The 22914-nt window shown below is 50.1% G+C and overlaps 7 protein-coding genes across 7 annotated transcripts; 3 read left to right on the top strand and 4 right to left on the bottom strand.

The window, feature by feature from the left end:
- Window positions 1-1869: 1869 nt before the first annotated feature.
- BDV38DRAFT_237264 (transcription factor domain-containing protein) lies at window positions 1870-4622 on the bottom strand. Its single transcript, XM_032053557.1, has 3 exons — window positions 4548-4622; window positions 3680-4495; window positions 1870-3550 (listed from the first exon to the last, which is right to left on the bottom strand). The coding sequence occupies exons 1-3, from the start codon at window positions 4610-4612 to the stop codon at window positions 2338-2340; spliced, it is 2094 nt and encodes a 697-aa protein (XP_031917706.1). The 5' UTR covers window positions 4613-4622; the 3' UTR covers window positions 1870-2337.
- Window positions 4623-4795: 173 nt separating this feature from the next.
- On the top strand, window positions 4796-6280 carry BDV38DRAFT_237263 (uncharacterized protein). The gene has a single exon (XM_032053556.1). It carries the CDS (start codon window positions 4919-4921, stop codon window positions 5873-5875), a length of 957 nt encoding a protein of 318 aa, XP_031917705.1. The 5' UTR covers window positions 4796-4918; the 3' UTR covers window positions 5876-6280.
- A 1773-nt stretch (window positions 6281-8053) lies between these two features.
- Window positions 8054-9879, top strand: BDV38DRAFT_268419 (Zn(II)2Cys6 transcription factor; the record flags this gene model as incomplete). The annotated part of the gene is made up of 3 exons (XM_032056766.1): window positions 8054-8141; window positions 8315-8852; window positions 9039-9879. The coding sequence occupies 3 exons, from the start codon at window positions 8054-8056 to the stop codon at window positions 9877-9879; spliced, it is 1467 nt and encodes a 488-aa protein (XP_031917704.1).
- Window positions 9880-10227: 348 nt separating this feature from the next.
- Window positions 10228-10869, bottom strand: BDV38DRAFT_278993 (GNAT family N-acetyltransferase; the record flags this gene model as incomplete). Its single annotated transcript, XM_032058882.1, has 1 exon — window positions 10228-10869. One exon carries the CDS (start codon window positions 10867-10869, stop codon window positions 10228-10230), a length of 642 nt encoding a protein of 213 aa, XP_031917703.1.
- Window positions 10870-11105: 236 nt separating this feature from the next.
- On the bottom strand, window positions 11106-13674 carry BDV38DRAFT_190483 (uncharacterized protein). Its single transcript, XM_032052256.1, has 5 exons — window positions 13505-13674; window positions 13254-13415; window positions 13181-13191; window positions 12227-13069; window positions 11106-12163 (listed from the first exon to the last, which is right to left on the bottom strand). The coding sequence occupies exons 2-5, from the start codon at window positions 13255-13257 to the stop codon at window positions 11237-11239; spliced, it is 1785 nt and encodes a 594-aa protein (XP_031917702.1). The 5' UTR covers window positions 13258-13415; window positions 13505-13674; the 3' UTR covers window positions 11106-11236.
- A 20-nt stretch (window positions 13675-13694) lies between these two features.
- Window positions 13695-15243, bottom strand: BDV38DRAFT_268418 (uncharacterized protein; the record flags this gene model as incomplete). The annotated part of the gene is made up of 2 exons (XM_032056765.1): window positions 13695-14830; window positions 14889-15243. 2 exons carry the CDS (start codon window positions 15241-15243, stop codon window positions 13695-13697), a joined length of 1491 nt encoding a protein of 496 aa, XP_031917701.1.
- Window positions 15244-15728: 485 nt separating this feature from the next.
- Window positions 15729-22420, top strand: BDV38DRAFT_296301 (acyl transferase domain-containing protein; the record flags this gene model as incomplete). Its single annotated transcript, XM_032062909.1, has 4 exons — window positions 15729-20772; window positions 20882-21370; window positions 21423-21538; window positions 21588-22420. The coding sequence occupies 4 exons, from the start codon at window positions 15729-15731 to the stop codon at window positions 22017-22019; spliced, it is 6081 nt and encodes a 2026-aa protein (XP_031917700.1). The 3' UTR covers window positions 22020-22420.
- Window positions 22421-22914: the final 494 nt, after the last annotated feature.

Raw genomic sequence — 22914 nt, 5'->3', positions numbered from 1 at the left:
TCATTTGCTATTTGCTGTTATCCTTCGCCTTTTCTCGTTTACTGCTGTCTATCTACATCTTCTTGCCTAATAGGAAGTTTGTTGACATGTTAAGAATAATGTTGGCAGGGGAAAGACGAAGGGGATTGATGTCGGATTTGTACAATCGATAAACTAGATAGACATGTTGCACCAGTAAGCCGGCACAAGGCCTCGTTTACCCATCGTAAGAAACTATTATCACTAATAGTAAAGGCAGATATTATAGGTTCTATACATTACGCTGAAAAGAAAAGCAGGAATCTAGCAATATTCTTCAAGGAAGTTCCTCCAAACTGGGATCCTCGCCACCTGGCCTTCAATGGTCATGTTCGAAGGACAACGGTGTAGATATTCTGTCTACACATGTTTAGATTCACTATCAAATGATCAAGAAAATAGTACAACAGGGGCTATCTCAAAAATATAGACCACAACAACTTTTTGGGCGAATTCGCTAGTCAAAGGCAGTTCGGGCGCCCGCCCCGTTATCGTAGACCGTGCACTGGATAGAAAGGTGGAATACGTGGAAACCTTTGGCATAAGGCTAGGGATTCCAATCGGTGGCCGGGTGGTGTTGACAGCTAAGCGTTGAGATTACCTGGAGCGCTTTTTTTCGATCGATGCTGATAGCAATACAGATATCCTTCTTCAGTCCGCAACAGTGGGGCTATGGAGACATGAAGTTAGAGCATGGGTTGCCTTTTTTTTTTTTTTTTTTTTTTTTCAATTCCTGGAACTTATGTGAAACCTTTTCTCAGCAGCCTTGATAGTGCTAAACCTTACCCGAACTTTAGAGGTCTCAGCTACGTTCGTGCACCAACGCGACAGAACCCCCGTGTGTGACGGGATGTAATCATCATACGTGCATTTGCCGCACCCTCCTCGTGTAAGCCCTTGTCCGTTTGACTGTGCGATGAGGCTCTCCGTGGTCGTATCCCATCCAAGACATAAGTTCAAGTTCAGGTTTGTCTGTCGCCCTTTGCTCTCATTGGTATTAACACTGCCCCTAGGGTTGTAGTAGCATTTCCTGTTCAAAAAATGTGACCTTCGTGCTACCGAAGATTCGTGTGGGGAACCTGGTGGAGAGGCTTGTAGCTCAGCAATATTTGAGTATAAGATATGAATACTACATTCTCGAGGGAGGATATTTGTTTCCCCCATCCGCAACCCTTGGGTAGCAACCAAAGGTCGATAGATATGTAATGATAACAATCCATGCCCGAGACATTTTGCGATATCGAAAAAATGGAAAACGAAAAAAAAAAAAAAAGGTGAGGAAGAACGTTGAGAAAGGGTTAGATAGGAAAGCTTTAGATGCTATGGAAAAAGACCCGCTACGACATCAGCATATCTATATTAGCCTAGCAGTTACCCCGGCTCGTCGCTTGATTATGTTAATTACAAAGGATCGGGTTCAAACTATTTCCCTTGAATTCTTTCGTTTCGTTTAATATGTAAAATAAGAGGAAAGATGGTCTCTTTGTTAAGTTAGCCCCGGTCGTTGGGCAAAGGTTCCTAATATCAAGGGTGAGGTGAACGCAAGAAAGGGCTTTCCATAAAGGTCTTCTTGGCTCTGGATTGGTAGTGAAGTCTATTTAAGATTATTAATATCATAGAGTCTGAATAGAATATGGACAATCGAGACACACCGTGTTAATGATTTTATACGTATACCCATGTAAAGGAAAAACGCGAGAATGAAGATTTATATCCATCTTCCTGCCAGTATACAGGACCTTAAGGTCTGGTCAATACCCAACAATTCTGGTCCAATGGATCAATGCGCTGGACTATTTCTGATCAACATTTTATGATCAATGATTATAAGAAAAGCGGCGCTGTTGGGCGTCCAAGTTAAGGCCCATCGGGATATGTTCCTTCCAATTATCGTCCACTGGGTTGTTGCGTTAAGAGCTACTTGGTAATAGTAGAGGAAAGGTGGCGACCGAGCCTACGTGTTATATGGAAAGGACACTCCTCTACTCCGTACTCCGTACTTATATCATTACTTTGTTGCGGGGTTTATTGGCAATAATGTTGAATTTTATAAATGTCCATTCGCATATTGTTCCTAGCCCGGGCTTTCAACATCAGCATTTGATCAATGCCATGGCTATTCTGGTGTAGTAACAATGGAAGTCGGGGGATGTACGGCGTATTGACTGATTGTAGCGAATAGAGAAATAGCGATATGTGTAACTTGGTGTCTGCCTTCCAATGCAGTCACTTCCACAGCAGAGTCGCAAAGAAGACCATATACCGAACAGCAGACGCATGAACAAAAGAGTCATTGCCTGCAGCGAGGGCGCCAACGCTTCAAATGTGTACATATTGCCCAATACTTTCGTTCAAGAAAGCATCCTCGAGTAGGTTATCAAGGCTGCCTTCAACTGACCAGGAAAGATCAGTCAACCGCCATTCGTCGGGAGTTGGATCAGTCTCGTTTACGGGCACGTTCGTGCCGAGGCTGGATTGACCCTCTAGTGGATGTGATGCAGAAATCCACTTTTGAAGACCCATACTTGACTCTAACTGAGACGACGGCTGGTTAGTTACCCTGGATTGCGGAGCTGAGCGGTTGTTACGTCGGACATGTATCTTCCCCAGCAACGGCACTGTAATTGTTAATCTTTCAACCTCGCCAGTGCGGTCGTCTTGATGAAGGAGTTGGTCTAAAGCACGAAGGGTATTATATGCCTCTACTGCGAGCTCTGAATTGGTTGGGTCTCTCGCCCTTTCCCCAATCAAAGTGATGACGTCCGAGACTACTCCGTGGAGGTGGCTTATATCGACACGGAGGCTATGACGGTCTGTTGAGCGGACGTGGTGGGAAAGGAGAAGGAGTACGGATGCTGCTGTAAGAGCCTGTAAATCCAATATTCGAGACATGAACAGGCCTGCGGGAAGCTTTCTCCGGAGTACTAGATACCGGCGAGCCACTGCTTCACAGGCATTCATGCACGGTAGCCGAGCATACACGAGCTCATCTCCGAGGTTCTGCTTCAGCGCCAATGGTAGGTAGACTCTCATGAGGACACAGCAGTGCAAAAACTGTACTATATCATCTGGTGTTATGTGATCTCGCTCACCTCCAGCCCACCATGTATCTGGTGCCTGGCCCGCGAGTTCTCCAAGGGCTTGAGCCATCTCCAGAGCGGCCATCTGCCTTTTCATACTGGATTCATGTGGAGCACTGAATTCGTCCAAATCGTAAACCTTGATAGAAATGTTCAAAAGTCTGGTGAGATAGGTTGTGAGGTGGATGCTGCCATCGGCATTAAGTGGGGAAGCTGTTGTAAGTTGATACCGTGCGGTCCCCGGGGGAAGATTTAGTATCATGCCATTTAGCCGTTCTATATTACAGATTGCTTGCCATAAGTGGACTTTGTGAACTGATGTGTCATCCGTGTAGGTAGGCTGGTTGAGGCGCATTGCTTGGAATACTCTGGGTAAGCCCATCAACTCTGCTATCGCGATAATGTGGCGTAATTTAATCCAGGCCTTTTGAAAGTGCCCTTGACCTACTTGACTTCTGGCCGTTAGCATGTAATAAAAGCCAAACAGTACCCGGGATGAAGAGATATCATGTAGATAAGGAGATGGCACAAAAGGCACTTGCTTTCTTTCTCGTTCCTTCTTCTTGCGGGGTAACGCTCACAGTCTAATGAAATGTAAAGCCATCCCAAGGCCTTGAATAGTTCCCACCAATCGATCATGGCAGAGCAGTGTATCGTCAACTATGTGTATGATTGATTGGCAAAATTCAAACCTTCTCTGGCACTTTCTCAGATATACATCGGAACCTTCCCGCCCTGGATGTATTTGCTGTGCGGTAAGGGCAAGCGTAAGAAGCCAAGAAGCTAGTATGATGACGTCTATATTGGGACTACACATTGACTCGTAGCCGTTTAGTAGTTCTTGGGGAGACTCCAGCATCAGTGGTTGTGGAAATAGTGCATGAAGAACGGTCAGCCAATCGTAAGCGGATCCCGCAATATCCGCAACCTCATCCTTTGGTGGAATCATGTTCTGGAGTTTGGGCCGTACATCGATCGACAATTGCGCAAAGATTCTATCCGTGCGTTGCTCCGCCTGCTTCTCATGCTGACATGGATCAGCACTCAGCCAGTCATTCTGGAAGAGCGATTGCAGGTGTGATGCTTTTTCAGCCATGGGAATATCCGACCCACTACTTTCTCCTTCGGAGCCGTCGGGGTCCGAGAATTGGTCATCTTTACCGCTAGGGATCTGAGACGGTTTATAGCCGAGCTTGAGCTCGATGTTGTTTACAATTCCTGTTAAGTGGGCGACCTGAGATTCGAGCTGAGCGATGCGGAGTCGTGACGAGAGTCGTGAGGGTTGCGATGATCGCGCCCTGTTCGATACCTGTGCAGTACAGGCCACCCCTCGATCCTCACATTGTTGGCATGTATCCGCTTCTCGAGGAATCCGAATGCAGCGAACTTTCCGTCGTCTGCCTGTCTTGCGGGATCAGACATGTGGTCTTGTAGAGTTTTAAAACTAACCTACACTCGGTGCAGCTTTTCGTTCCTTTCCGGAGACCGGAGCGGGGTATGTCGGACGGAGACATCTGAAAGACCGACCTCCGAAATTTTGGGTCGAACTAAGGAACAGGTGGGCGAGAATATATGGTGGTGGTGGGTAGACTGAAGTTTCAAGTGAGGGTTGCGTGTCGGAACGGACGAATATTTTGGTCCGCGGAACCCTAATTCGTCCGAATCACGATCCTGATTGGGCAGCATCAATGGGCGAAGCGCTTTATATAGTACTAAAGGCAGGTAGCGCAAATGAATGTCTCCTTTCGCTACAACGGTGAAAATGCAATGATATTCCACCACCATCTGCCATCAGACCTTCGAGAAAACCCCTTCCAAAAATGTCGTCGTCGTTGCAAATTCGCGGCGGACCATATGCGTCCACAACAGCGGGAATGGGAGGCCTTCCAACCATAATACCTGACGTCCCGATATGCGCAGTCTTCCTCGTCTTGTATATCGCATTCGCTGCTACCAACATGACCCTTTTTCAGAAAAATCGCCGGCGGGGCCACAAGTTCGTGATGTCTGGGATGCTATTTGGGTTCTGCATGGCAAGAATCACAACCCTTGTCCTACGTATAGTCTGGGCCAATCGACAACGAAATGTCCGACTCGCTATTGCCGCCAATATCTTTGTCAATGCGGGGGTTCTCCTCGTATACATCATCAACTTTATCCTTGCTCAGCGTATCCTCCGCAGCAAGCAGCCTCACATCGGCTGGCACCCAATCCTGCGCCAAGGTTCCAAGCTTCTTTACGTCTTAATTCTCGGGGCCTTGGTGATGGTAATCACATCCACAGTGGTATCGTTGTACACACTGGATATGCATACACGGTCTCAATGTCGCGACGTCCAACTGGCAGCGATCACCTATCTCCTCGTCTTTACCTGTATTCCTCTTGCACAGGTCCTGATCGCATTTATCCTACCAAAGTCTCGACAGGAAGAGTCCTTCGGGCAAGGGGGGGCGACCAGCAAAGTTGCAATTGTCGTTCTCTCGTCGTGCTTATGTATTCTCATCGCCGGGTTCAAAGCTGGCGTCAATTGGTCCCCTCCCCGGCCTGCAACCAACCCCCCCTGGTATGACTCCAAGGCATGCTTCTACGTGTTCAACTTCGTGTTGGAGATCATGATTCTCTGTCTCTTAACCTTTAGCCGCTTTGACAAGCGGTTCCATATTCCTAACGGATCTACGCGGCCTGGGGACTATAGCCGTTGGACATTACAGCCGGATAAAGAGAATGATCAATCTCAGCTAAGTGAACGGAAGGGGATGGCGTCAGTACAGAACTAAAATCTCCTCCCCCACAGGCCAGCCTCATTACTACTTCAGTATCATTTTTCCATCATCGTTTTCATACGTATCGATAAGATTTAGTCGTCCTTTGTTCAATCCTACCGCTCACTCAATTTTTGTACATAGTTATGTCCGATTGATACCCTGGGACATTGAATATCTTAATAGCCTGTAGTTCCGTTAATACGGAGCGACTTTCCGAACATGGCTGGTCATATCGGCACCCTGCTGAGGCTGAGTCCAATATATATACCACTAATGTACAGTATCTTTAGACAGATTTATATTCTCGTATCATAACTCATGGATCACTCCACCCAAGGCTCCACCATCGCGGCTATTCCGTTGGCCGTTATGGCTAGACTTACGGCGGACTAAATCTAGCTTACAGACCAAATACACGTTTGCCAAATTTACCAACGCCAAATGCATCATATATCAGTCAATTAGACCTATTTATTCAGCTCTACTGGATTATCTACTAATAATACTAACTTTCTTATTCACAATTTTGACTAGTTTAAATCTGAAATATTTACTGCTTTAAATTTTAATTCTGGAGTCTTATTGTTTTTTAAAATTGCTATCTCTAGATACTATAGTCCCTAGGTTTAGGTACTATAATCCCTAAAATTAGGGCTCTTACGGCCTAGTTTAACTACCAGTCTACTACTACCACTACCACTATTAATAAATATTAAACCACAAGCTTAAACTTGTCTTAATACTAAATATACTATATAATAGTATATTTAAAGGTCTTGGCCCTTACTAGAATTTAGAACTAGAAGTGCGTGGCAGCTGTGGCTGAATATAAAACGGTGAGATTTCGGTAAGAAATCTGAAAATTCCAAGTTTTGTCCGTAAACTAGATTTAGTCCGCCCTATAGATTAGTCCCTTCCCAAGCTTCGACAAGTGGGTTAGGCAAGTATTTATATCGCGTATGGTTATCCTTGAGGATGGGTTTAAATAAGTTCAAGTTATCTTATACCTGGTCTTTAAATAGCCTCGTCTGCCATACCGCATGCGGTAAAGACAGCCGACGACGTTGCTTTCTACCTGCTCGAACTGACTTCCCTTTACCTGCTCCGACACCAGGATGAAAGTGAGTTTCTTCGTCATAAGACCTCCGACTAGGGTGGAGTTGGCGCCAAATTTGATCCCGTGCTTCCACAGAAAAGGCAGGAGTTCTGTCTCATACTGAGGACAGAAAAGGCCATACTGACCATGGTACTCCGTAGACCGCGGGGAGGAGGTAGTCTTGAGTGATGGCGGTCTCAGTCTACTCAGTCAGCTGGTAGGGAAGTAGTTACACAGACCGAGCTGATCAAAGTCTGTTCGGCGATCCGGGTGGGTTCGTCCGGGGCCTGGGCGTAAAGTATCTTGCCCTGCGGTTACCTTTTGGGTAGTGAGAATAGGGCAGGTAGATTCATCTAGATGGGAAATGACAACATACCTTTGCCATCCTGAGGTTCCTTTCTGGTAGTCCGGGAGAGCTGGGCTATAATGTGTGATTCCGCCTGCGTCGAGTCGATCCACCAGAGTAGAGACGCTGTCCTGGGTCCAGGTGCCAATTCTTTCATGGTAGGTAGAAGTTGACGCTATATTTACGCCAGCGGGCTTCGGCAGGGATAGCGTCTTTGTTCTTTTGTCCAAATGCCGGCTACGGAACTAATTTAGTTGCCCCTCGTTCACCCCTACACTAGACACTGATTGGCTGGACGGATTAAAGGTGAAGGCTATTACTCTTGAGTCCAGGGCCTATATGCAGTGCTCTTCATTGGACCTGCCCCGCAGCACACGCTACGAAGAGGACCGATCTGGGAGCAAACTAGTATCAACTACCAACCAGGTCAAGTGCTCTCCTAACCAACGCCGGTCGTTTTCAGAGATCTTAATCGGCGAGGCGAGCCCTCTGCTGACCAGGTGCCCCTGGCAAGGCATCATGATGCTAAACTCTATGTTCCCGACGTGACGACACAGATTTCTGCGGGAGAGAGTTTACTAGAAGACCTGTATCTACTCGTATGCTCTCCATATTGAAGTCTACAAGCACAAACAACATAGCGACAAGGACCAATCAACATGACACAGATCCGGCCCACTCCTCTACCTAATCAGGAATAGCGCTTCGGCTCTCGGCAGGACAGAAATATCCGTAGAAATGCAGCCACATGGCGACACTTCGATCATATCTTGGTCCCATATCCATTCCCACCCGCCCAATAGACCGGTCATCCAAAGCTGATTTCAACGGGATAGGTTGGTTTACCATACATCCGAGCCACGGGTGCTCTGTAGCGCTAGCTCTGAGCTTGTCAGATCTTCGCCATCTTATCTTCCGTTCAATCGTACGCGCACGGTGTGATTTAACAAGCTATTCCATATGGGAGATAATTGCCGCATTGATGATACCTTATTCGTTCCTGCCATAGCCAAGGTCTCGACCCGATCTCGAACAGGCTGCTTAACGTGCCGACGCCGTAAGAAAAAGTGCGACGAACGGCAGCCTATATGCAGCGGATGCGACAGAAACCAGCTTGCCTGCGAGTGGGTTTCTAATGAGCTGGTGCCTAGAACACGACGGTCACGTTGCCGTCGACAGTTTGCAGTGACCCAACTGCCACATGAGGCACAGGCAATGCTCAATGTGTTTGCCGTCCCGAAGCCCGGGATGGTGGAGCGACTATTATCACATTTCATAGATCACAGCCCAAGGTGGTTATCAACCAGAACTGGGACGCGCAGATCAGAATTTCTGAAATATCTGCTTCCAGCCGTGTCAGGAAACCTACAGGTTCATAATTGTGTTCTTATGATAGCCTCGGCTGATCTGGCCAAATATTGCCGCGACGATGTCGAAGTGCAAGCTGTAGCAGTAGAGTACTATGGGAAGGCTGTTTCCGCTTTGCAGGGATCGCTGAACGAGGAGCTGGCTACTATGGCTGCAGACAATCTACCAGGATCCGGTGAGTGATGGGACTTGCCATGAAAGTTACATCTGGGCTCTAACCTTTACTAGATTATACACCTTTGGCGGTCCTTCTGTTGTGTCTACATGAGGTATGCTCCAAAGCGAAGGCACATCCGCTGCTTCGCTCCCCGTTAATTGGTATGACTTCGAAGCTAAAGGTAGCAGTGCCAGAACTTCACGAACAGTACGCGCATAGTGCCTCATCTGAACGCTGCCGCCGCGCTCCTGCTTCGTCGCCTGCATTACACTCCCGAAGACCTGGCACTACGGGGTTTTTTGTTCGAATTATTTTGTTACTATTTCTCCTTGGTGGCCTTTTCCCATGGCTCCAAACTTTCACTTTGTCAAGCATCCGCCATCTTCAGCTCCCCCATTGTCACGCAGTATCTTCAACAAGGGAACGTCATGGGCACCTCGCAACGTCTCTTCAAGTGCATCTTTCAGATATCTATGTTGGCGGAGAAGGTCCTCTCTGAGAGGCAGTTTCACGACTCACCGGCACGGATGGAGCTTGCCCTGCTTGAGCAACAATTGGTCACTTGGCAACTTGAGCTTCCAACTAGAAGAGACACGGATATCTCTTGGCTGAACGATGCAATCACATCCGAACTCTACCGCGTGGCATGTCTGATATATATCAAAAAGGTCCTAGATACCGCCTTGTCAGACCACAGCCCACCTATTCAGGCCCTTGTCCTGACGTTTGTCGAACATTTGGGCCATTTACCACCTGACGCACCATCTAACAACATCCTTTGCTGGCCTCTGGTTGTGGTGGGGCTCTCTGCTGTCGTGTGTGCCCACCAGCGGGCTATCAGCACAAGGTTGGGACAAATCTATGACATATGGCGGTCTGACATACTTTGTCAAAGTGCCGCGTTTCTGCGACAGAAGTGGCGAGATGATCGGAATCCGAACCGCCATTCCACAGCGGCCTCATGCGAAGAGCATGAGAAGGGCCAAGAAGAGTCAACGGTCATGACCAATGATATACTAAAGCTTCAGTTCCCGGTCATTCTGGTTTAGCTGGTCGCACGAATGCAGAGGCGAACTGAACTTGTTTACATCATTTGTCTCACCACCGCGAACGAGAACTTGCACTCAGCTGGCCTTCGCATATGGTGTCAATGTGCCCGTTTCTCTAAATACCAAAGGCATGATCATGTCTCATTGGGAAGTCCTAGGACATTACTAGAGGATGCGTCTGCTATACATGATATCACCAATTCCCCTATGACGATGCCATCACGGACCCCATATTACAGGTCTATGTATACATGCATATCTATAACGAACAGCAACGTATACGATATACCACGAAACCCCAAACTCTGGGTACAGTTGACCACTGGACGCCCAATATTCCACAAAACCTCAAACCGCAGGGCGCCGCAACATCCAATACAACGAGTCGAACTTCTTCTCACCCCCACCATCAACACCTTCCCCGACCACCGTCCAACCACACTTAGTCAAGACCTTCGCACTCCCCAGATTTGCCTTATGTGTCACAGCGCGCAAAAACCCTACTTCCTTTGCTTCTCCCCCACTCCCAGAGAAATCATGCTCAGGGGTGGGCAACCTCCACCATGCCTCCGCAAGCCCCGTGAGAGCCTCCGTCGCATACCCCTTACCCCACGCCTCGGGCAGAAACAAATACCCCACCTCAGGACCGTTCTCCGGGGACATAGACATGATGCCCATAACGCCAATGACATCGCCTTCTTCGGACTCCGTAGCTGGGATTTCACCCGGGACCTTTTTACGTAGGACGGCGAAATTATAGTTAGGTAGTTCCCCTGTCTGGGTTTCATTGGTGAAGCGCTCCATCCATTTACTGGTTTCTTCTATTGTGGCATCGATGCGTCCCTGTCGAGTCCAGCGCATGACTTCGGGAGTGGTTCGGAGAACGTGAAAGGCGGGAAGATCCGCGGCCCGAAACGGTCGGAGCAGAAGCCGGGCCGTGTGGATCGGAGGGGTTTGAGAGTGGCTGGGGAGACGTGGTAGAATTGGCATTGTTTTGATCTTGGGATTTGGGTTTGGGTTTGGGTATGAGGTGGGACCTTTTGTCGGTGGATATCGTGGTGCTTTATGTAGGTTTAGTAGAGATAACGTGTGGTCCGTTGGCCCACTGGGATGACTCATCTCGTATCCAACGGTCTTTATTCCACTATCTAGTAAGCTGCGATATTAAACCCTCCAAGAGAAAGATCAAAGGGGGTTAATAAGCCGCCGTACTTTTGATCAATACCGAAAAGGGTTGTATCCGTAAAGTCCCAATCCATAGTTCCCATCTAGGAAAGGACTTATAGATCCTATACGACAAGAATCCACCTCCCACCTATGGTACCTGATAGATTTGTCACATATCTGTACATTTAGACTAAACTATACCATCACTGCTACCCTCATTCAGACGCTTCTCACGCGCATCCTTGATCGCCCCAACAATCTGCGTGATGGCATCCCAAATCCTGGCGCGATTCTGTAGCCCCTTGAGCTGCCTCCAATTGAGAGTAATATCACGGTACAGTTGGTACCAGTTCGTACTACTATAATTCAATTTGACCGGACTCAAACCAAGAACTTCCAGTCTGTCCGGGTGATCCGGCCATTGCCACTGCGGCTGGCTTTGCTGCCTTAAAGTCTGAACTTCAGGCATCTCGTCGGCGATGACAAGACTTTGTTTCTCCACGTCACGGTCCCACTCTTCCCGAGCTTCCTTTTCTTGATGTGCATCGTGGGCGATTACAGTAGCCCAGTGGTATGGCGTCGGATCCGAAGACCACGCTTCATACAGCCATGGCATCTCCCTAAGCACCAGCCGATACCAGAGAGAATTTGGTAAGTGTGTGAAGGCGCGTGATACGAGACGGAGGGCCGCGATCTCTCTGGAATCAAGGTGGTCAATGATAATTAGAATGATTTCAATGGGCAATGCGAGGAAATGATCTTGAGCGGTTGAGGCGGCATTTGTTTGATTCCTGGTGTCGAAAGGGCTGTTGTGCACGCTGAATCCTCTGTCTGCGGAAATAGCGGACTCGATGATCGGTTTCAGCGAGGGGACAAAGATGGGATTGGCGACGAGGTATTCGTGCCCGACGTTATGGTTCCAGCACTGCTCTTGCCCCGCTCTGGCATGCTCGTGGTCTTCAATTGGAAAGGGTTGGCTTTCCAGACATGCTCTGTCACGAATCCGAACCAACGTGTCTATATCAACGTCTCCGAGACACTGCTTGCTTGCCTGAATAAAGAGTTCAAAGCACGCTGGATGAAACGGTAGCCCGGTCTCGTTTAGTTCTTCCTGAGACTATTTTAAAGTAAGTAATCCGCATTCTCCTGCGACAAAGCTAACTATATGTGAGTATCATACCGTTTCTAGCAGAAATTCAGTTTCCGCTCGAATATTATCGACGCCGTGTCGGACCGGAGCAAACTTCAACCCATCTCCTGATGAAGGCATGATCTCTGCGACGCCTGTGAGATGATATTGACTTTCCCGTTCGAAGGCGAGATCATCCGGTCGAGGTTCCCAGTCTTGTCGCTTTGCAAGAATACACTGAACAGTATGGCAACCTCTCATTTCTTCAGTGGAGATATTCCTCCCCAGGTATCCCAGGATATTTCGGCAGTCAGGACCAGCAATATGCTCGTAGCATCTGGACCTGTTGTAGGCCTCCCGGTTCATCGTTCTGGAGCCATTGTCGTTGATGATATAGAGGCTCTCGCCTAATTTTGTCGAAAGGGGGTAGAACTCAGTGTCATATTCCGGCTGATCAGGCCCTTGTACCTTGAACGTCCACTCCGGGTCCTCTGTATATTCATTGCGGCGCATATCCATACTTCCATCGTCGCCATCGCACGCCTCTGAGTCGTATTCCAGAGGTTCGTTATCAGGCTCACTCTGATATTCATAGTTGGGATCACACCGATGAATACCACCCACAGGATCATCAGCATATAACCGCGGCTTCGGGGTAAAATTCCCATAAAGTTCAGGACCTCGGAGAGCCATACAGCATCCCGTTTCGGATGAGCAACGCTCGTATTCGCTCTGATATATCGCTTGCTCTTCCTCGTCTTCTTCATCCCATGTGAAGTCTCGTCCCTCGATCCAGCCTCCACGGCCACCGGGGCCGAAAGCCGCTGACCTCGGTTCCCATTTGGAGCGGATGCGGCTGATGTTGAAGCTCACGCCGCAGAATTGACAAGGAACCTGTCCTTTGAAATTAGAATCATTGGGATAGTAAATTTAACTCTAATATGTGGTAATTGTCCAAGGAAGAGGGTCATCATCACTTGTCACTGAAGGGGAGGATTCACAGACCTCCCAGTATCCTACGTTAGGATGGTCAGCCAAGTTAATGCCTCACGTTTGCACTGCATGAGAAATGACATACCCATCTTGGTTGTTAAGATAAGCTATATCAATACCATGACCTCACAGTGCCAGTGGTTTTAAATGAGCTCTGCTTCTCAAGGGCAGAAACTCAATATATATGTCTGTTGGACCTCGTATTCACCGCTAATGTCGATCCGATCTGTTCTCAGGAACGGGCCCACTATTACGAGTCGCATCCCGCGTTAGTAGCGAGGCATCTCAAGGGAGCCTATGTGGGGATAAGTCGGAAGGGGTTATCGTGCAGCTTACAAGTTCCATCGTGATAAATCTCTCCTAGCTGTGTTTAGGATTTTGGCTGTGAATCGACAATTTGCGTGTTCGCAGGCGAACGCGACTAGGTCTCCTGGATAATACGATCTCAGGTCCTAAAGCAGAATACTGAACACATCTCGGTGAGGGAATTAACTTAACATGTAATATATTATATCTTTCTGAGATTTCATGCTGCGCTGGGCGCAGGATGTGGGATAAATAGGTCTACAAAATCACTAGCGGCCATCTTCTCGAACTTCGGTTGATCGACGGTGTCCAGGATCTGTTCCACTCTCTCTGACGAAAGTTTCAACCCTAAATTCTGCTGGGCCTTCTCCCTGACCAGCTGCAAAGTCTCAGGTCGACGCACATGACCCAAGGGGAACGGCACCATTTCTTCCAACTTGGTGCCATCTCGCAGTGTTACCTCCAATGCGTTGGCCACGCTGCGGCACTGAGGATCATGATAATCCTGAGTGAACTTCGGGTCCTCTTCCATTGTGGTCATGGAGCGTAGTGATTCTACGCGAGGGTCACGAGCCCAAGGACTGCTATCCTGGTAGTCAGCAGTCGTGATTTGACTGCCCTTAAGTAGGACCACGGCGACCATATAACGCAGGCAATGGTCGCGATCGGCGGCATTGTGCAGCGGCCCCTTCTTATTGATGATGATCATTCCAGCCTCCTGGGTTCGGGCTCGGATGCTGATAATGTCCTCTTCCGGCCGAAGTCCACGCTGGGCCAGCTTTTGCGCGATACTCAATGCTGCTTCCACAGCGGTCAATCCGTGTCCTTCAGCCGTCGAGACCTTGAAGAGGACCGTCTCCATAACCCAGCTAGTGAATGCACGGGGTAGCTCGAAAGTCTGGCCCCGATATAAGACGTCATAAAATCCCCAACGCGGGGTAGTGATCGCGGAGCGGATACCAGGCTGGCCGCATCGAACTAGGTTAGCCAGATGCACAGCACGCATGCAGGCATCCCCGGCGGCCCATCCTTTCCGGGGCCCTGCGTTTGGCGCTTGTCGGTAGACCCGCAGCGGATGGCCATCAGCCCATGCATGCGAGACTACAGCCCGGGCTTGATCGTGGGATAAACCCATAAGCCAGGAGACCATGGCGGACGAAGCCACCTTGACTAAAATGACATGATCGAGGCCAACCTTGTTGAAGGCGTTTCGGATCTGAAACACGCCCTGGATCTCATATGCCTTGATCAGAGCAGTGAGGACCTGTTTCATGGAGATGACCTCCTCAGGGTTGCCACGAGCGAGCGCCTCCCGACTGAGGATGTCTGCAGTGCTGAGGATTGCACCCAGATTATCTAACCATCGGTTAGGACGGACGGACGGTAGACGTGGGATTTAAGATTCTTTGCTTACCTGATGGATGTCCCCATTCGGCGCCCGGAAAGGCATCGTTGTGGTCAAGGTAACGGATCATTCCCCCAAGGTCAAAGGCGCCCTTGAGGGCATCCACCTGAAATTGAGTACCGGGCAAGCGGAAGCCCCCTGGTACCGTAGCTGTCTGGGGCCAGACGGGGCCAATCATGGCGGCACATTCTGGGCTAGTATGAATACTTTCGATGGCAGCGCCTAGAGCATCAATAAGGGCTGCCTTGGCTCGTGTCCAGGCCGCTGGAGAGTCGATCTCATAGTCATAGGCGTATTCGACGATTAAATCGATCACCTTGTCATAGGAAGGACAATTATTGTCGTCCGCCGCTGGAATAGTCATTTTTATTTTTGCGTCATAAGCTGTGATTCTTGTGTAATTCCTCGTCCTGCAATCCAGCTTTATCTTATAGCTCATTTTGTTGGTACGCCGGAGTATAAATGCCATTTGTTTGGCCCCGCTCGGAGCCCATGGGCCGCGACTCGGCTCTCGAACTCCGGCCGCCAGTTCTTTCCGAACGACCCAGCGTAAGAACCCAGCGTAGGGTTTATTTGATTTCCGATGGCACACCTTTCACTCACACACGGGGATATCGAAGACCGGACCGACCCAGCGTAAGAACCCAGCGTAAAATTAGTTCCCAACTAGAGGGTAAATAGTAGACCACGTACCCATATATCTCGTAGCAGTTGGCTAACAACAATCGCTCTCGCGCCGTGCTAGAAATCTAATGACTCCCAGCGCGACCCAAGAGTGACATAACGCTTTATTGAATAATAATATACTAGATATCATTGCCTGTCAGCACCTTCACTTCCACCCTTACCATGGCCTCTACCCCCAGCTCTGGTTCCTATGATCTTGCGATCGTGACCCCCACTGAAGACCATTCGTTGAGGTCTTTTTCTCTTTCCCAAGGGAACATCCAGCAAACCTTCCTTGTATCCACACAGGACGGTGCTTTCCTGGACCAGCAAAAGGCTTCTTTCCTCCAGAATCATTCGAAAGACCAGTCAATTCTTGCCTTGGTGTTTGCATTTTTACAATTCCTCCTGGATGAGGACTGCCCGCCAGCTCCCCTAGGAGCATTCCTCGGCGCCATCGAGTCGCAGTGCGTGAGAGATGCGGATATCCACGATCTGATTGTCGCTGAGCCCGAGGCCAAGAATATTATACGCACCTACTACCGCGCACATGCGATTGCAGGTCTCAACCCCCGTCCAGCCTCCAGTGGACTCTTCAGCACCGCTAGTAATGAAGCGCACCGCATTCTAATGGCCTTCGGGGGCCAAGGATCGACCAACCTTGTCTGTGTCGACGAATTGGCCGACCTATATTCACTTTACCAACCCTTACTTGAGCCGCTGATTGCGTCAGTAGCGCCAGCCCTAGCAAGTCTTTCTCGAGAACCCTCCACGTTGCAGCACTACTTGGGTCGTGAGATTGACCTTTACTCTTGGTTGACCATCCCCGAGTCTCGTCCGGACCGGGCCTTTACAGCCACCGCTGCAGTCAGCTTCCCGATTATTGGCTTACTTGATATGGCGCACTATTATGTGCTTGGTAAATTACTCGACTCTGATTCCCCGAAGCGATTAAGGTCAGCGCTGCAAGGTCTCACGGGTCACTCCCAGGGAATTATCGTGGCTGCAGCCGTCGCTCAAGCGGACACGTGGGCGTCCTTTTTGGCGCAGGCACAATGGGCCATCCGCCTACTGTTTTGGATGGGCTACGAATGCCATACAGCCGCTCTAGCCTCTCCACTATCGTCCGCCGCCATCAGGGATAGTGTTGAGCACGGCGAAGGATCCCCTTCATGGCTCCTTAGTGTCCGAGGCCTGCGGTCCCCGGCCCTTGATGCGTTAATCACGGACTGCAATCGCCGTTTGCCGGAATCTGAGCACCTGTCCATCGGATTGATCAACACTGAACGGAACCTTGTGGTAGCCGGCTCTCCACGTTCACTCCGAGGCCTATGTCTGCGGCTGCGAGAGATCGAGGCTGATGATGGACAAGACCAAAGTCGGGTTCCTTTCCGTCAGCGCAAGCCCGTTGTCCATCATACCTTCCTCCCCGTTAGCGCTCCGTTCCATTCCAGCCACCTCCGTGCCGCTGCAGACCGCGTGAAGGAACGGTTTCCGGATGCCTCATCGCCTAAAGTGGGGGATCTGCTCAGTGCGGTCTTTCATACACGGACCGGCCAGGATATGCGCGAGATGTTCAGCCCATCGAGTAACCTGATCCATAGCTTGGTCGAGGCAGTAGCCTGTGAGACTGTAGATTGGCCTGCAACATTGCAGGTATCGCGCCCCAAGCCACCCTCCCACATTGTGCTTCTGAGCAGCAGCCGCCTCAGCGATCTCGTATCCGAAATTGTCGATGGCCGAGGAGTTCGTATCATCGCAGGAACTGTGCTAGCCCCAACGGATCCCGCCACTCTCGGCGGGAAAGCGGAGTTACTAACCGCGACGCCTTCACAGGCACCGGCCCCTTGGGCGGAGCTCTTTAAAGCTCGACTAACGGCTGGCCCAGATGGCAAGCCTGTACTCGAGACGCGACTTAGTCAGCTGCTGCAAACCCCGCCTATCATCACAGCTGGGATGACACCCACCACGGTACACTGGGACTTTGTGGCCGCGGTGATGCAGGCAGGCTATCACGTCGAGCTGGCTGGCGGTGGATACTTTGATGCGGCTGGCATGACGACAGCTATTGAAAAATTAGCGGCCCATGTCCCACCCGGCCGCGGCATCACCTGCAATCTCATCTATGCTAGCCCTCATTCAATTGCTTTCCAGATCCCCCTAATCCGCCACATGATCCAACGGGGAATCCCCATAGATGGCTTGACAATTGGAGCGGGAGTTCCCTCGCAGGATGTGGTCAACGAATGGATCCAGACACTCGGAATCAAGCATCTTTCTCTCAAGCCAGGGTCCATTGCTGCCATATATGAGGTGATCGAAATCGCTAAGAAGTACCCGTCGTTCCCCATTATATTACAATGGACTGGAGGCCGCGGTGGTGGCCATCACTCCTGTGAGGACTTCCATGAACCACTCTTGCAGGCTTACCGGGATATCCGCCGCTATTCCAACTTGTATCTGGTTGTGGGCAGTGGATTTGGCCAGGCGGACCAAATGCACCCATATATCACGGGTGAATGGTCGCTTTCATTCGGTCGCCCCTTAATGCCGTGCGATGGTATCCTCATAGGCAGTCGGATGATGGTCGCCCGGGAGGCGCACACATCTACGCAAGCAAAGGAATTGATCTTGGCAGCTGCCGGAGTGGCCGACTCAGAATGGGAGCAGACCTTCAAGAAGCCTACCGGGGGAGTATTGACCGTTCAGTCGGAGATGGGCCAGCCGATCCACAAGCTGGCAACTCGTGGAGTTCGGCTGTGGCACGAGATGGACAAGACTATCTTCAGCTTGCCTCGGGATAAACGTGTTGCTGCACTCCATGCGCGTAAGCCTGAAATCATACGTCGCCTCAGTGCTGATTTTGCCAAGCCATGGTTTGGCTACAATGCCGCCGGTGATGCCGTCGACCTAGAGAACATGACGTATACTGAAGTCATTGCTCGTTTGATCCGGTTAGTGTATGTTAGCCACCAGCACCGCTGGATTGACGGATCCTACCGTCAGCTCGTGTTGGATTTCGCTTACAGAACACTGGAACGTGTCTCCAACGTCATTTATGCGACGGATAAGCTTGACATCAGTCGGCCTGAACAATTCGTCGAGCAGGTGGAACAACTCTGCCCCGCTGCGACTACACGTCGTCTACATCCAGACGATGTTCGCTTCTTTCTCACCATCTGCAAAAAGCGTGGTCGAAAGCCTGTCAACTTCATCCCAGCTTTGGATGAGGACTTCGAGTACTGGTTCAAGAAAGATTCCTTGTGGCAGTCAGAAGATGTGGATGCAATCATCGACCAGGACGCTGACCGAGTATGTATCCTACAAGGTCCTGTGGCTGTGCAATATTCTCGTCGGGCAGATCAGTCAGCCAGGGAAATCCTTGATGAGATCCACCATGGGCTCGTAGACCATTTCGAGGAGGAGCCCTCTCAAACGGATAAAGCTCCGTTAGCTATATCAGAAATGGTCTCCGCTCAGATCATAGTGACGGAAAGCAACACACATCGTATCTTCCGCCCTACATCTGAAAGCCTGCCCTCTGTTGAACACTGGCAGGCATTCCTGGCCAGTAAAGTCACAGGTGGCGTCCGAAGCGCTATCATGGCTGAGGAAATCACACGAGGCTCTCAGAGACAACTGAATCCTTTGCGCAGAGTTCTGGAACCACGGGCAGGGCAATCCATTCAGCTACCTCTGGGTGGTTGCGATCTACTTCTGGTAGAAGATGCACAGAACCGTCCCCTGGTCCACATCAATCCCAGTGGTGATCAGGAGGTTGCTGTAGACTTCTATTATTATGACTTCGTGGAGACCCCTGCCATCCTCCGATTTACGTACCAGTTTAGTTCAAAGAGTCTTTCCCTGGTAGAGAATCTCGAGGGCCGTGAGGACCGAGTGAAATTGTTCTATGCTCATCTTTGGCTCGGTCGTGCTGATCTTAGTTCCCACCGGCTGAATGACGTCTTCAAGGGCGAGGAAATCACGCTCTCGTCTGATCTTCATCGTCACCTTCACAATGCTCTCCGTCATACAGTCCCAGATGCCACTGTATCGGCGACAACTAACACCTTACCCCTCGAGGCCGCGATTATTGCTGCTTGGAAACCCCTGATGGAGCCACTGTTTGTTGCAGAGCTCCAGGGTGACTTGCTCCGCCTAGTCCATCTCTCCAATAGCATCCGGTACACTCCTGGCGCTGCTCCACTAGAAGTCAACGATGTCGTCGCGACAAAATCACAGGTGCGTGCAGTGACCATCAAGGAGACTGGCAAGACGATCAGTGTGGAAGCGCAAATCTTTCGGTCCAAGACTTTGGTGGCCACTGTGACTTCGGACTTTTTTATCAAGGGATCATTCTCCGACTACGAGACCACCTTCAGTCACCAGGACGAAGCTGCAACTGAACTCAAGGTGCAATCCGCGATAGATGAAGCCCTTCTACGGGACCGTGAATGGTTTCTCCTAGATGACCCTACACAGTCATTGATTAATAAAACCCTCGTCTTCCGTCTACACACCGTGACCCGATGGAAGGACCAATCGACCTTCGCCAGCCTGAAAACTATTGGCTCGATCTACACCAAGCATTGGAATGGCACCGAGCAGAAAGTGGGAACCGTAGCATCTGAGGTGGCCGAATGCCATGGTAATCCCGTCATCGACTTCCTGCAGCGGAAGGGCACGGTGGTGCAAGAAAAAGTGCCTTTAAAGCATCCGGGCCTGATAGATAACGGATCGAGGACCATTCGTTTACCACTCGATAATGCCCTCTACAGCGGCGTATCCAAGGATTACAATCCCATACACACCTCATCTGTCTTTGCGCGTTTCGCAGACCTTCCGGGGACCATCACCCATGGCATGTACACCGCCGCCGTTTCCCGTGCGGTGACGGAATGTCTGGCAGCGGACGGCGAAACGGGTCGGCTGCGGAGCTTCTCGGCGTCTTTCGTTGGGATGGTGTTGCCAGGCGACCAACTCACTGTCCGTATCCGACATGAGGCCATGTGTCACGGTCGCATGGTCCTCTCCGTAGTTGCATACCGGGAGGGTACCGATGAGAAGGTACTTCAAGGGGAGGCCGAAGTTGAGCAGCGCACTTCCGCATACCTCTTTACCGGTCAAGGAAGTCAGGCACAGAACATGGGAATGCAGTTGTATGAGTCGAGTCCGGTCGCTCGAGCGGTGTGGGATGAGGTTGATCGCCGTCTGCTCGATCAATACGGTATGTTGTCTCTAATCATTCACACCCCTGAAGCCCCACCTCTTTCCACGGCTATAGGTGGTGGTGATGTATAGGATACTCCTTCCGAATCTGGCGCTAACATACCTAGGCTGGTCAATCTTGAACGTTGTCCGTGCAAACCCCAAGCAGATCACTATCCACTTTCGTGGGCCGCGTGGCAGACGAATCCGCGACAACTACCTGGCGATGAGGACAGAAACCCGAATGCCAGACGGCTCTACTCGGCTCGAACCTATCCTTCGCGATCTCACGCCCAAATCCGAGTCATATACCTTCTTCGACTCCCGAGGCCTGCTGTATGCCACGCAGTTCGCTCAGCCTGCCATTCTGCTGATGGAAAAGGCGGCATTCGAGGATATGAAGGCCAAGGGTCTTATCCAAGAGGGAGCTGCTTTCGCAGGACACTCTTTGGGTGAGTACGGAGTCCTGGCCTCGCTGGTTGACTTTTTACCATTCGAAATGATGATGAGCGTCGTCTTCTATCGTGGGTTAGTGATGCAGTTCACCATGGAGCGCGACTCCAACGGGCACACAGGGTTCTCTATGGTGGCTGTTAGTCCGAAGAGAGTGGGCAAATGTAAGTTTTGTTTCCGTTTCGCTCGGGTTTCACCAGACTCACAGCGGCCCAGATTTCGATGAAGCCATGTTACGCATCGTCGTGGATTTGATCCACCGACAAAGTGGCAATCTGTTGGAAATCGTCAATTTCAATGTTGAGGCCGAACAATATGTTTGTGCCGGACACGTAAGTTCTCAGTGCTTTATAACCGCCACATCTCGCTCATACATTCCAGGTCCGCAACATTTACGTTTTGAGTGGCATCCTCGACCTTCTGTCTCAATCCACCATTGGCCCCAAGCTCGTAGATTCGCTCCGCAGCGCTTCTGATCCCGCCATCACAGACGTAGCCAAAGAAATTGCCGCCCATCTCGAAAAGGCGCCCCAACTGAACAATCCCACTGAACTGAAACGGGGTCGAGCAACAATCCCATTGCAAGGCATCGACGTTCCCTTCCATTCGTCACACCTTCGCTCCGGGGTGTCCGTCTACCGACGATTCTTGGAGGAGCGGATCCAGGCGGAGAATGTGCAGGTGGACCGCCTCGTGGGCAAATTCATCCCCAATGTCATGGGGAAACCGTTCGCCATTGATCGGCCATATCTAGAAGAGGCCGCAGTGGTCACGGGAAGTTCTGTGCTGAGGGAGCTAGCGCTAGCAGCTTGATGTATTATTAGTAGCGAGGCAATCAGAAAATGACATCTTTTATCATAATTGACAATGACGTATAACTTCTGCAAGCTTTGCCAAGGAATCAGCCAGTTCTGTCCATGGCTGCACGTAAGGTAGGCCACATTAGACCTTCATGGCAAAAGTTGTCGGGAAGTCAACTGCCAGTCCTTCCTGATTCGGTGAGTGGGACTCTCCAGTAAACTGGCTACAGGGCTTGTCGTTTTCAGTGTAGCTATTGCCATAGTTCCCTTTCAGGTCGCCCTTGGCAGTCTCGGTCAAACTACTATACAACAGAAGGTCGCACAGCTTGACATCTCCCTTGCAGTCGAGCTGCCGACTGTATCCCATGGCAACCAGAGATTAGCTGTGTCGACCAAATCCCTGCAGAAGTAATAGTTTAGCGTTCGTAACGGGGGTTTTGCGAGTCGGAGCGATTCCCATTGAAGTGTCAGTGAATCAGTCACAGTTCGAGACCCATCACGTGGCAACCCACGCCATACTAAAGCGTGTCAGAGTGTGTGTCTCAGTAATACGGTAATATAACGGATAGACACCTAATGATTGGCGGTAAAAGTGATATACTATGTCATACATCGTTTTTCTTGATCTTCCCCAAGTTCCGTGGCGTGAGATGTCTTAGAATGTAGTAGCTGGCTTGCAGATCTTCAAAATTGGGCTATTCTGTCTCAGCCAAAAATTGACTTTTCGGATTGAAATGACTCGCATCGGAGCGTTATTGTCCTCCGTGTACATGTCATGCACCCTGCATGCTTCCCGGTTGCCGTACTACTAGAAATACATCGGGCCTTTCCTCAGGCGTGCATGATATGATACACATCATGTCGTACTGTCTCCTAAAAAAAAAAAAAAAAAGAAAAAAGAAAAAAAG

Source organism: Aspergillus pseudotamarii (genome assembly GCF_009193445.1).
Source record: "Aspergillus pseudotamarii strain CBS 117625 unplaced genomic scaffold BDV38scaffold_7, whole genome shotgun sequence".
NCBI classification, from domain to species: domain Eukaryota; kingdom Fungi; phylum Ascomycota; class Eurotiomycetes; order Eurotiales; family Aspergillaceae; genus Aspergillus; species Aspergillus pseudotamarii.
This window is presented reverse-complemented; position numbering and strand designations above follow the sequence as displayed.

What these genes read in the sequence shown, in the direction of transcription:
- BDV38DRAFT_237264 (XM_032053557.1), bottom strand. Translation starts at nt 4,612, where the DNA reads ATGTCTCCGTCCGACATACCCCGCTCCGGTCTCCGGAAAGGAACGAAA. An exon ending in AAAAGCTGCACCGAGTGTAG is followed by an intron (nt 4,496 to 4,547) that starts GTTAGTTTTAAA and finishes CAAGACAGGCAG; the next exon opens with ACGACGGAAAGTTCGCTGCA. An exon ending in GCTTTACATTTCATTAGACT is followed by an intron (nt 3,551 to 3,679) that starts GTGAGCGTTACC and finishes AACGGCCAGAAG; the next exon opens with TCAAGTAGGTCAAGGGCACT.
- BDV38DRAFT_237263 (XM_032053556.1), top strand. Translation starts at nt 4,919, where the DNA reads ATGTCGTCGTCGTTGCAAATTCGCGGCGGACCATATGCGTCCACAACA.
- BDV38DRAFT_190483 (XM_032052256.1), bottom strand. An exon ending in CTGAATTTCTGCTAGAAACG is followed by an intron (nt 12,164 to 12,226) that starts GTATGATACTCA and finishes ACTTTAAAATAG; the next exon opens with TCTCAGGAAGAACTAAACGA.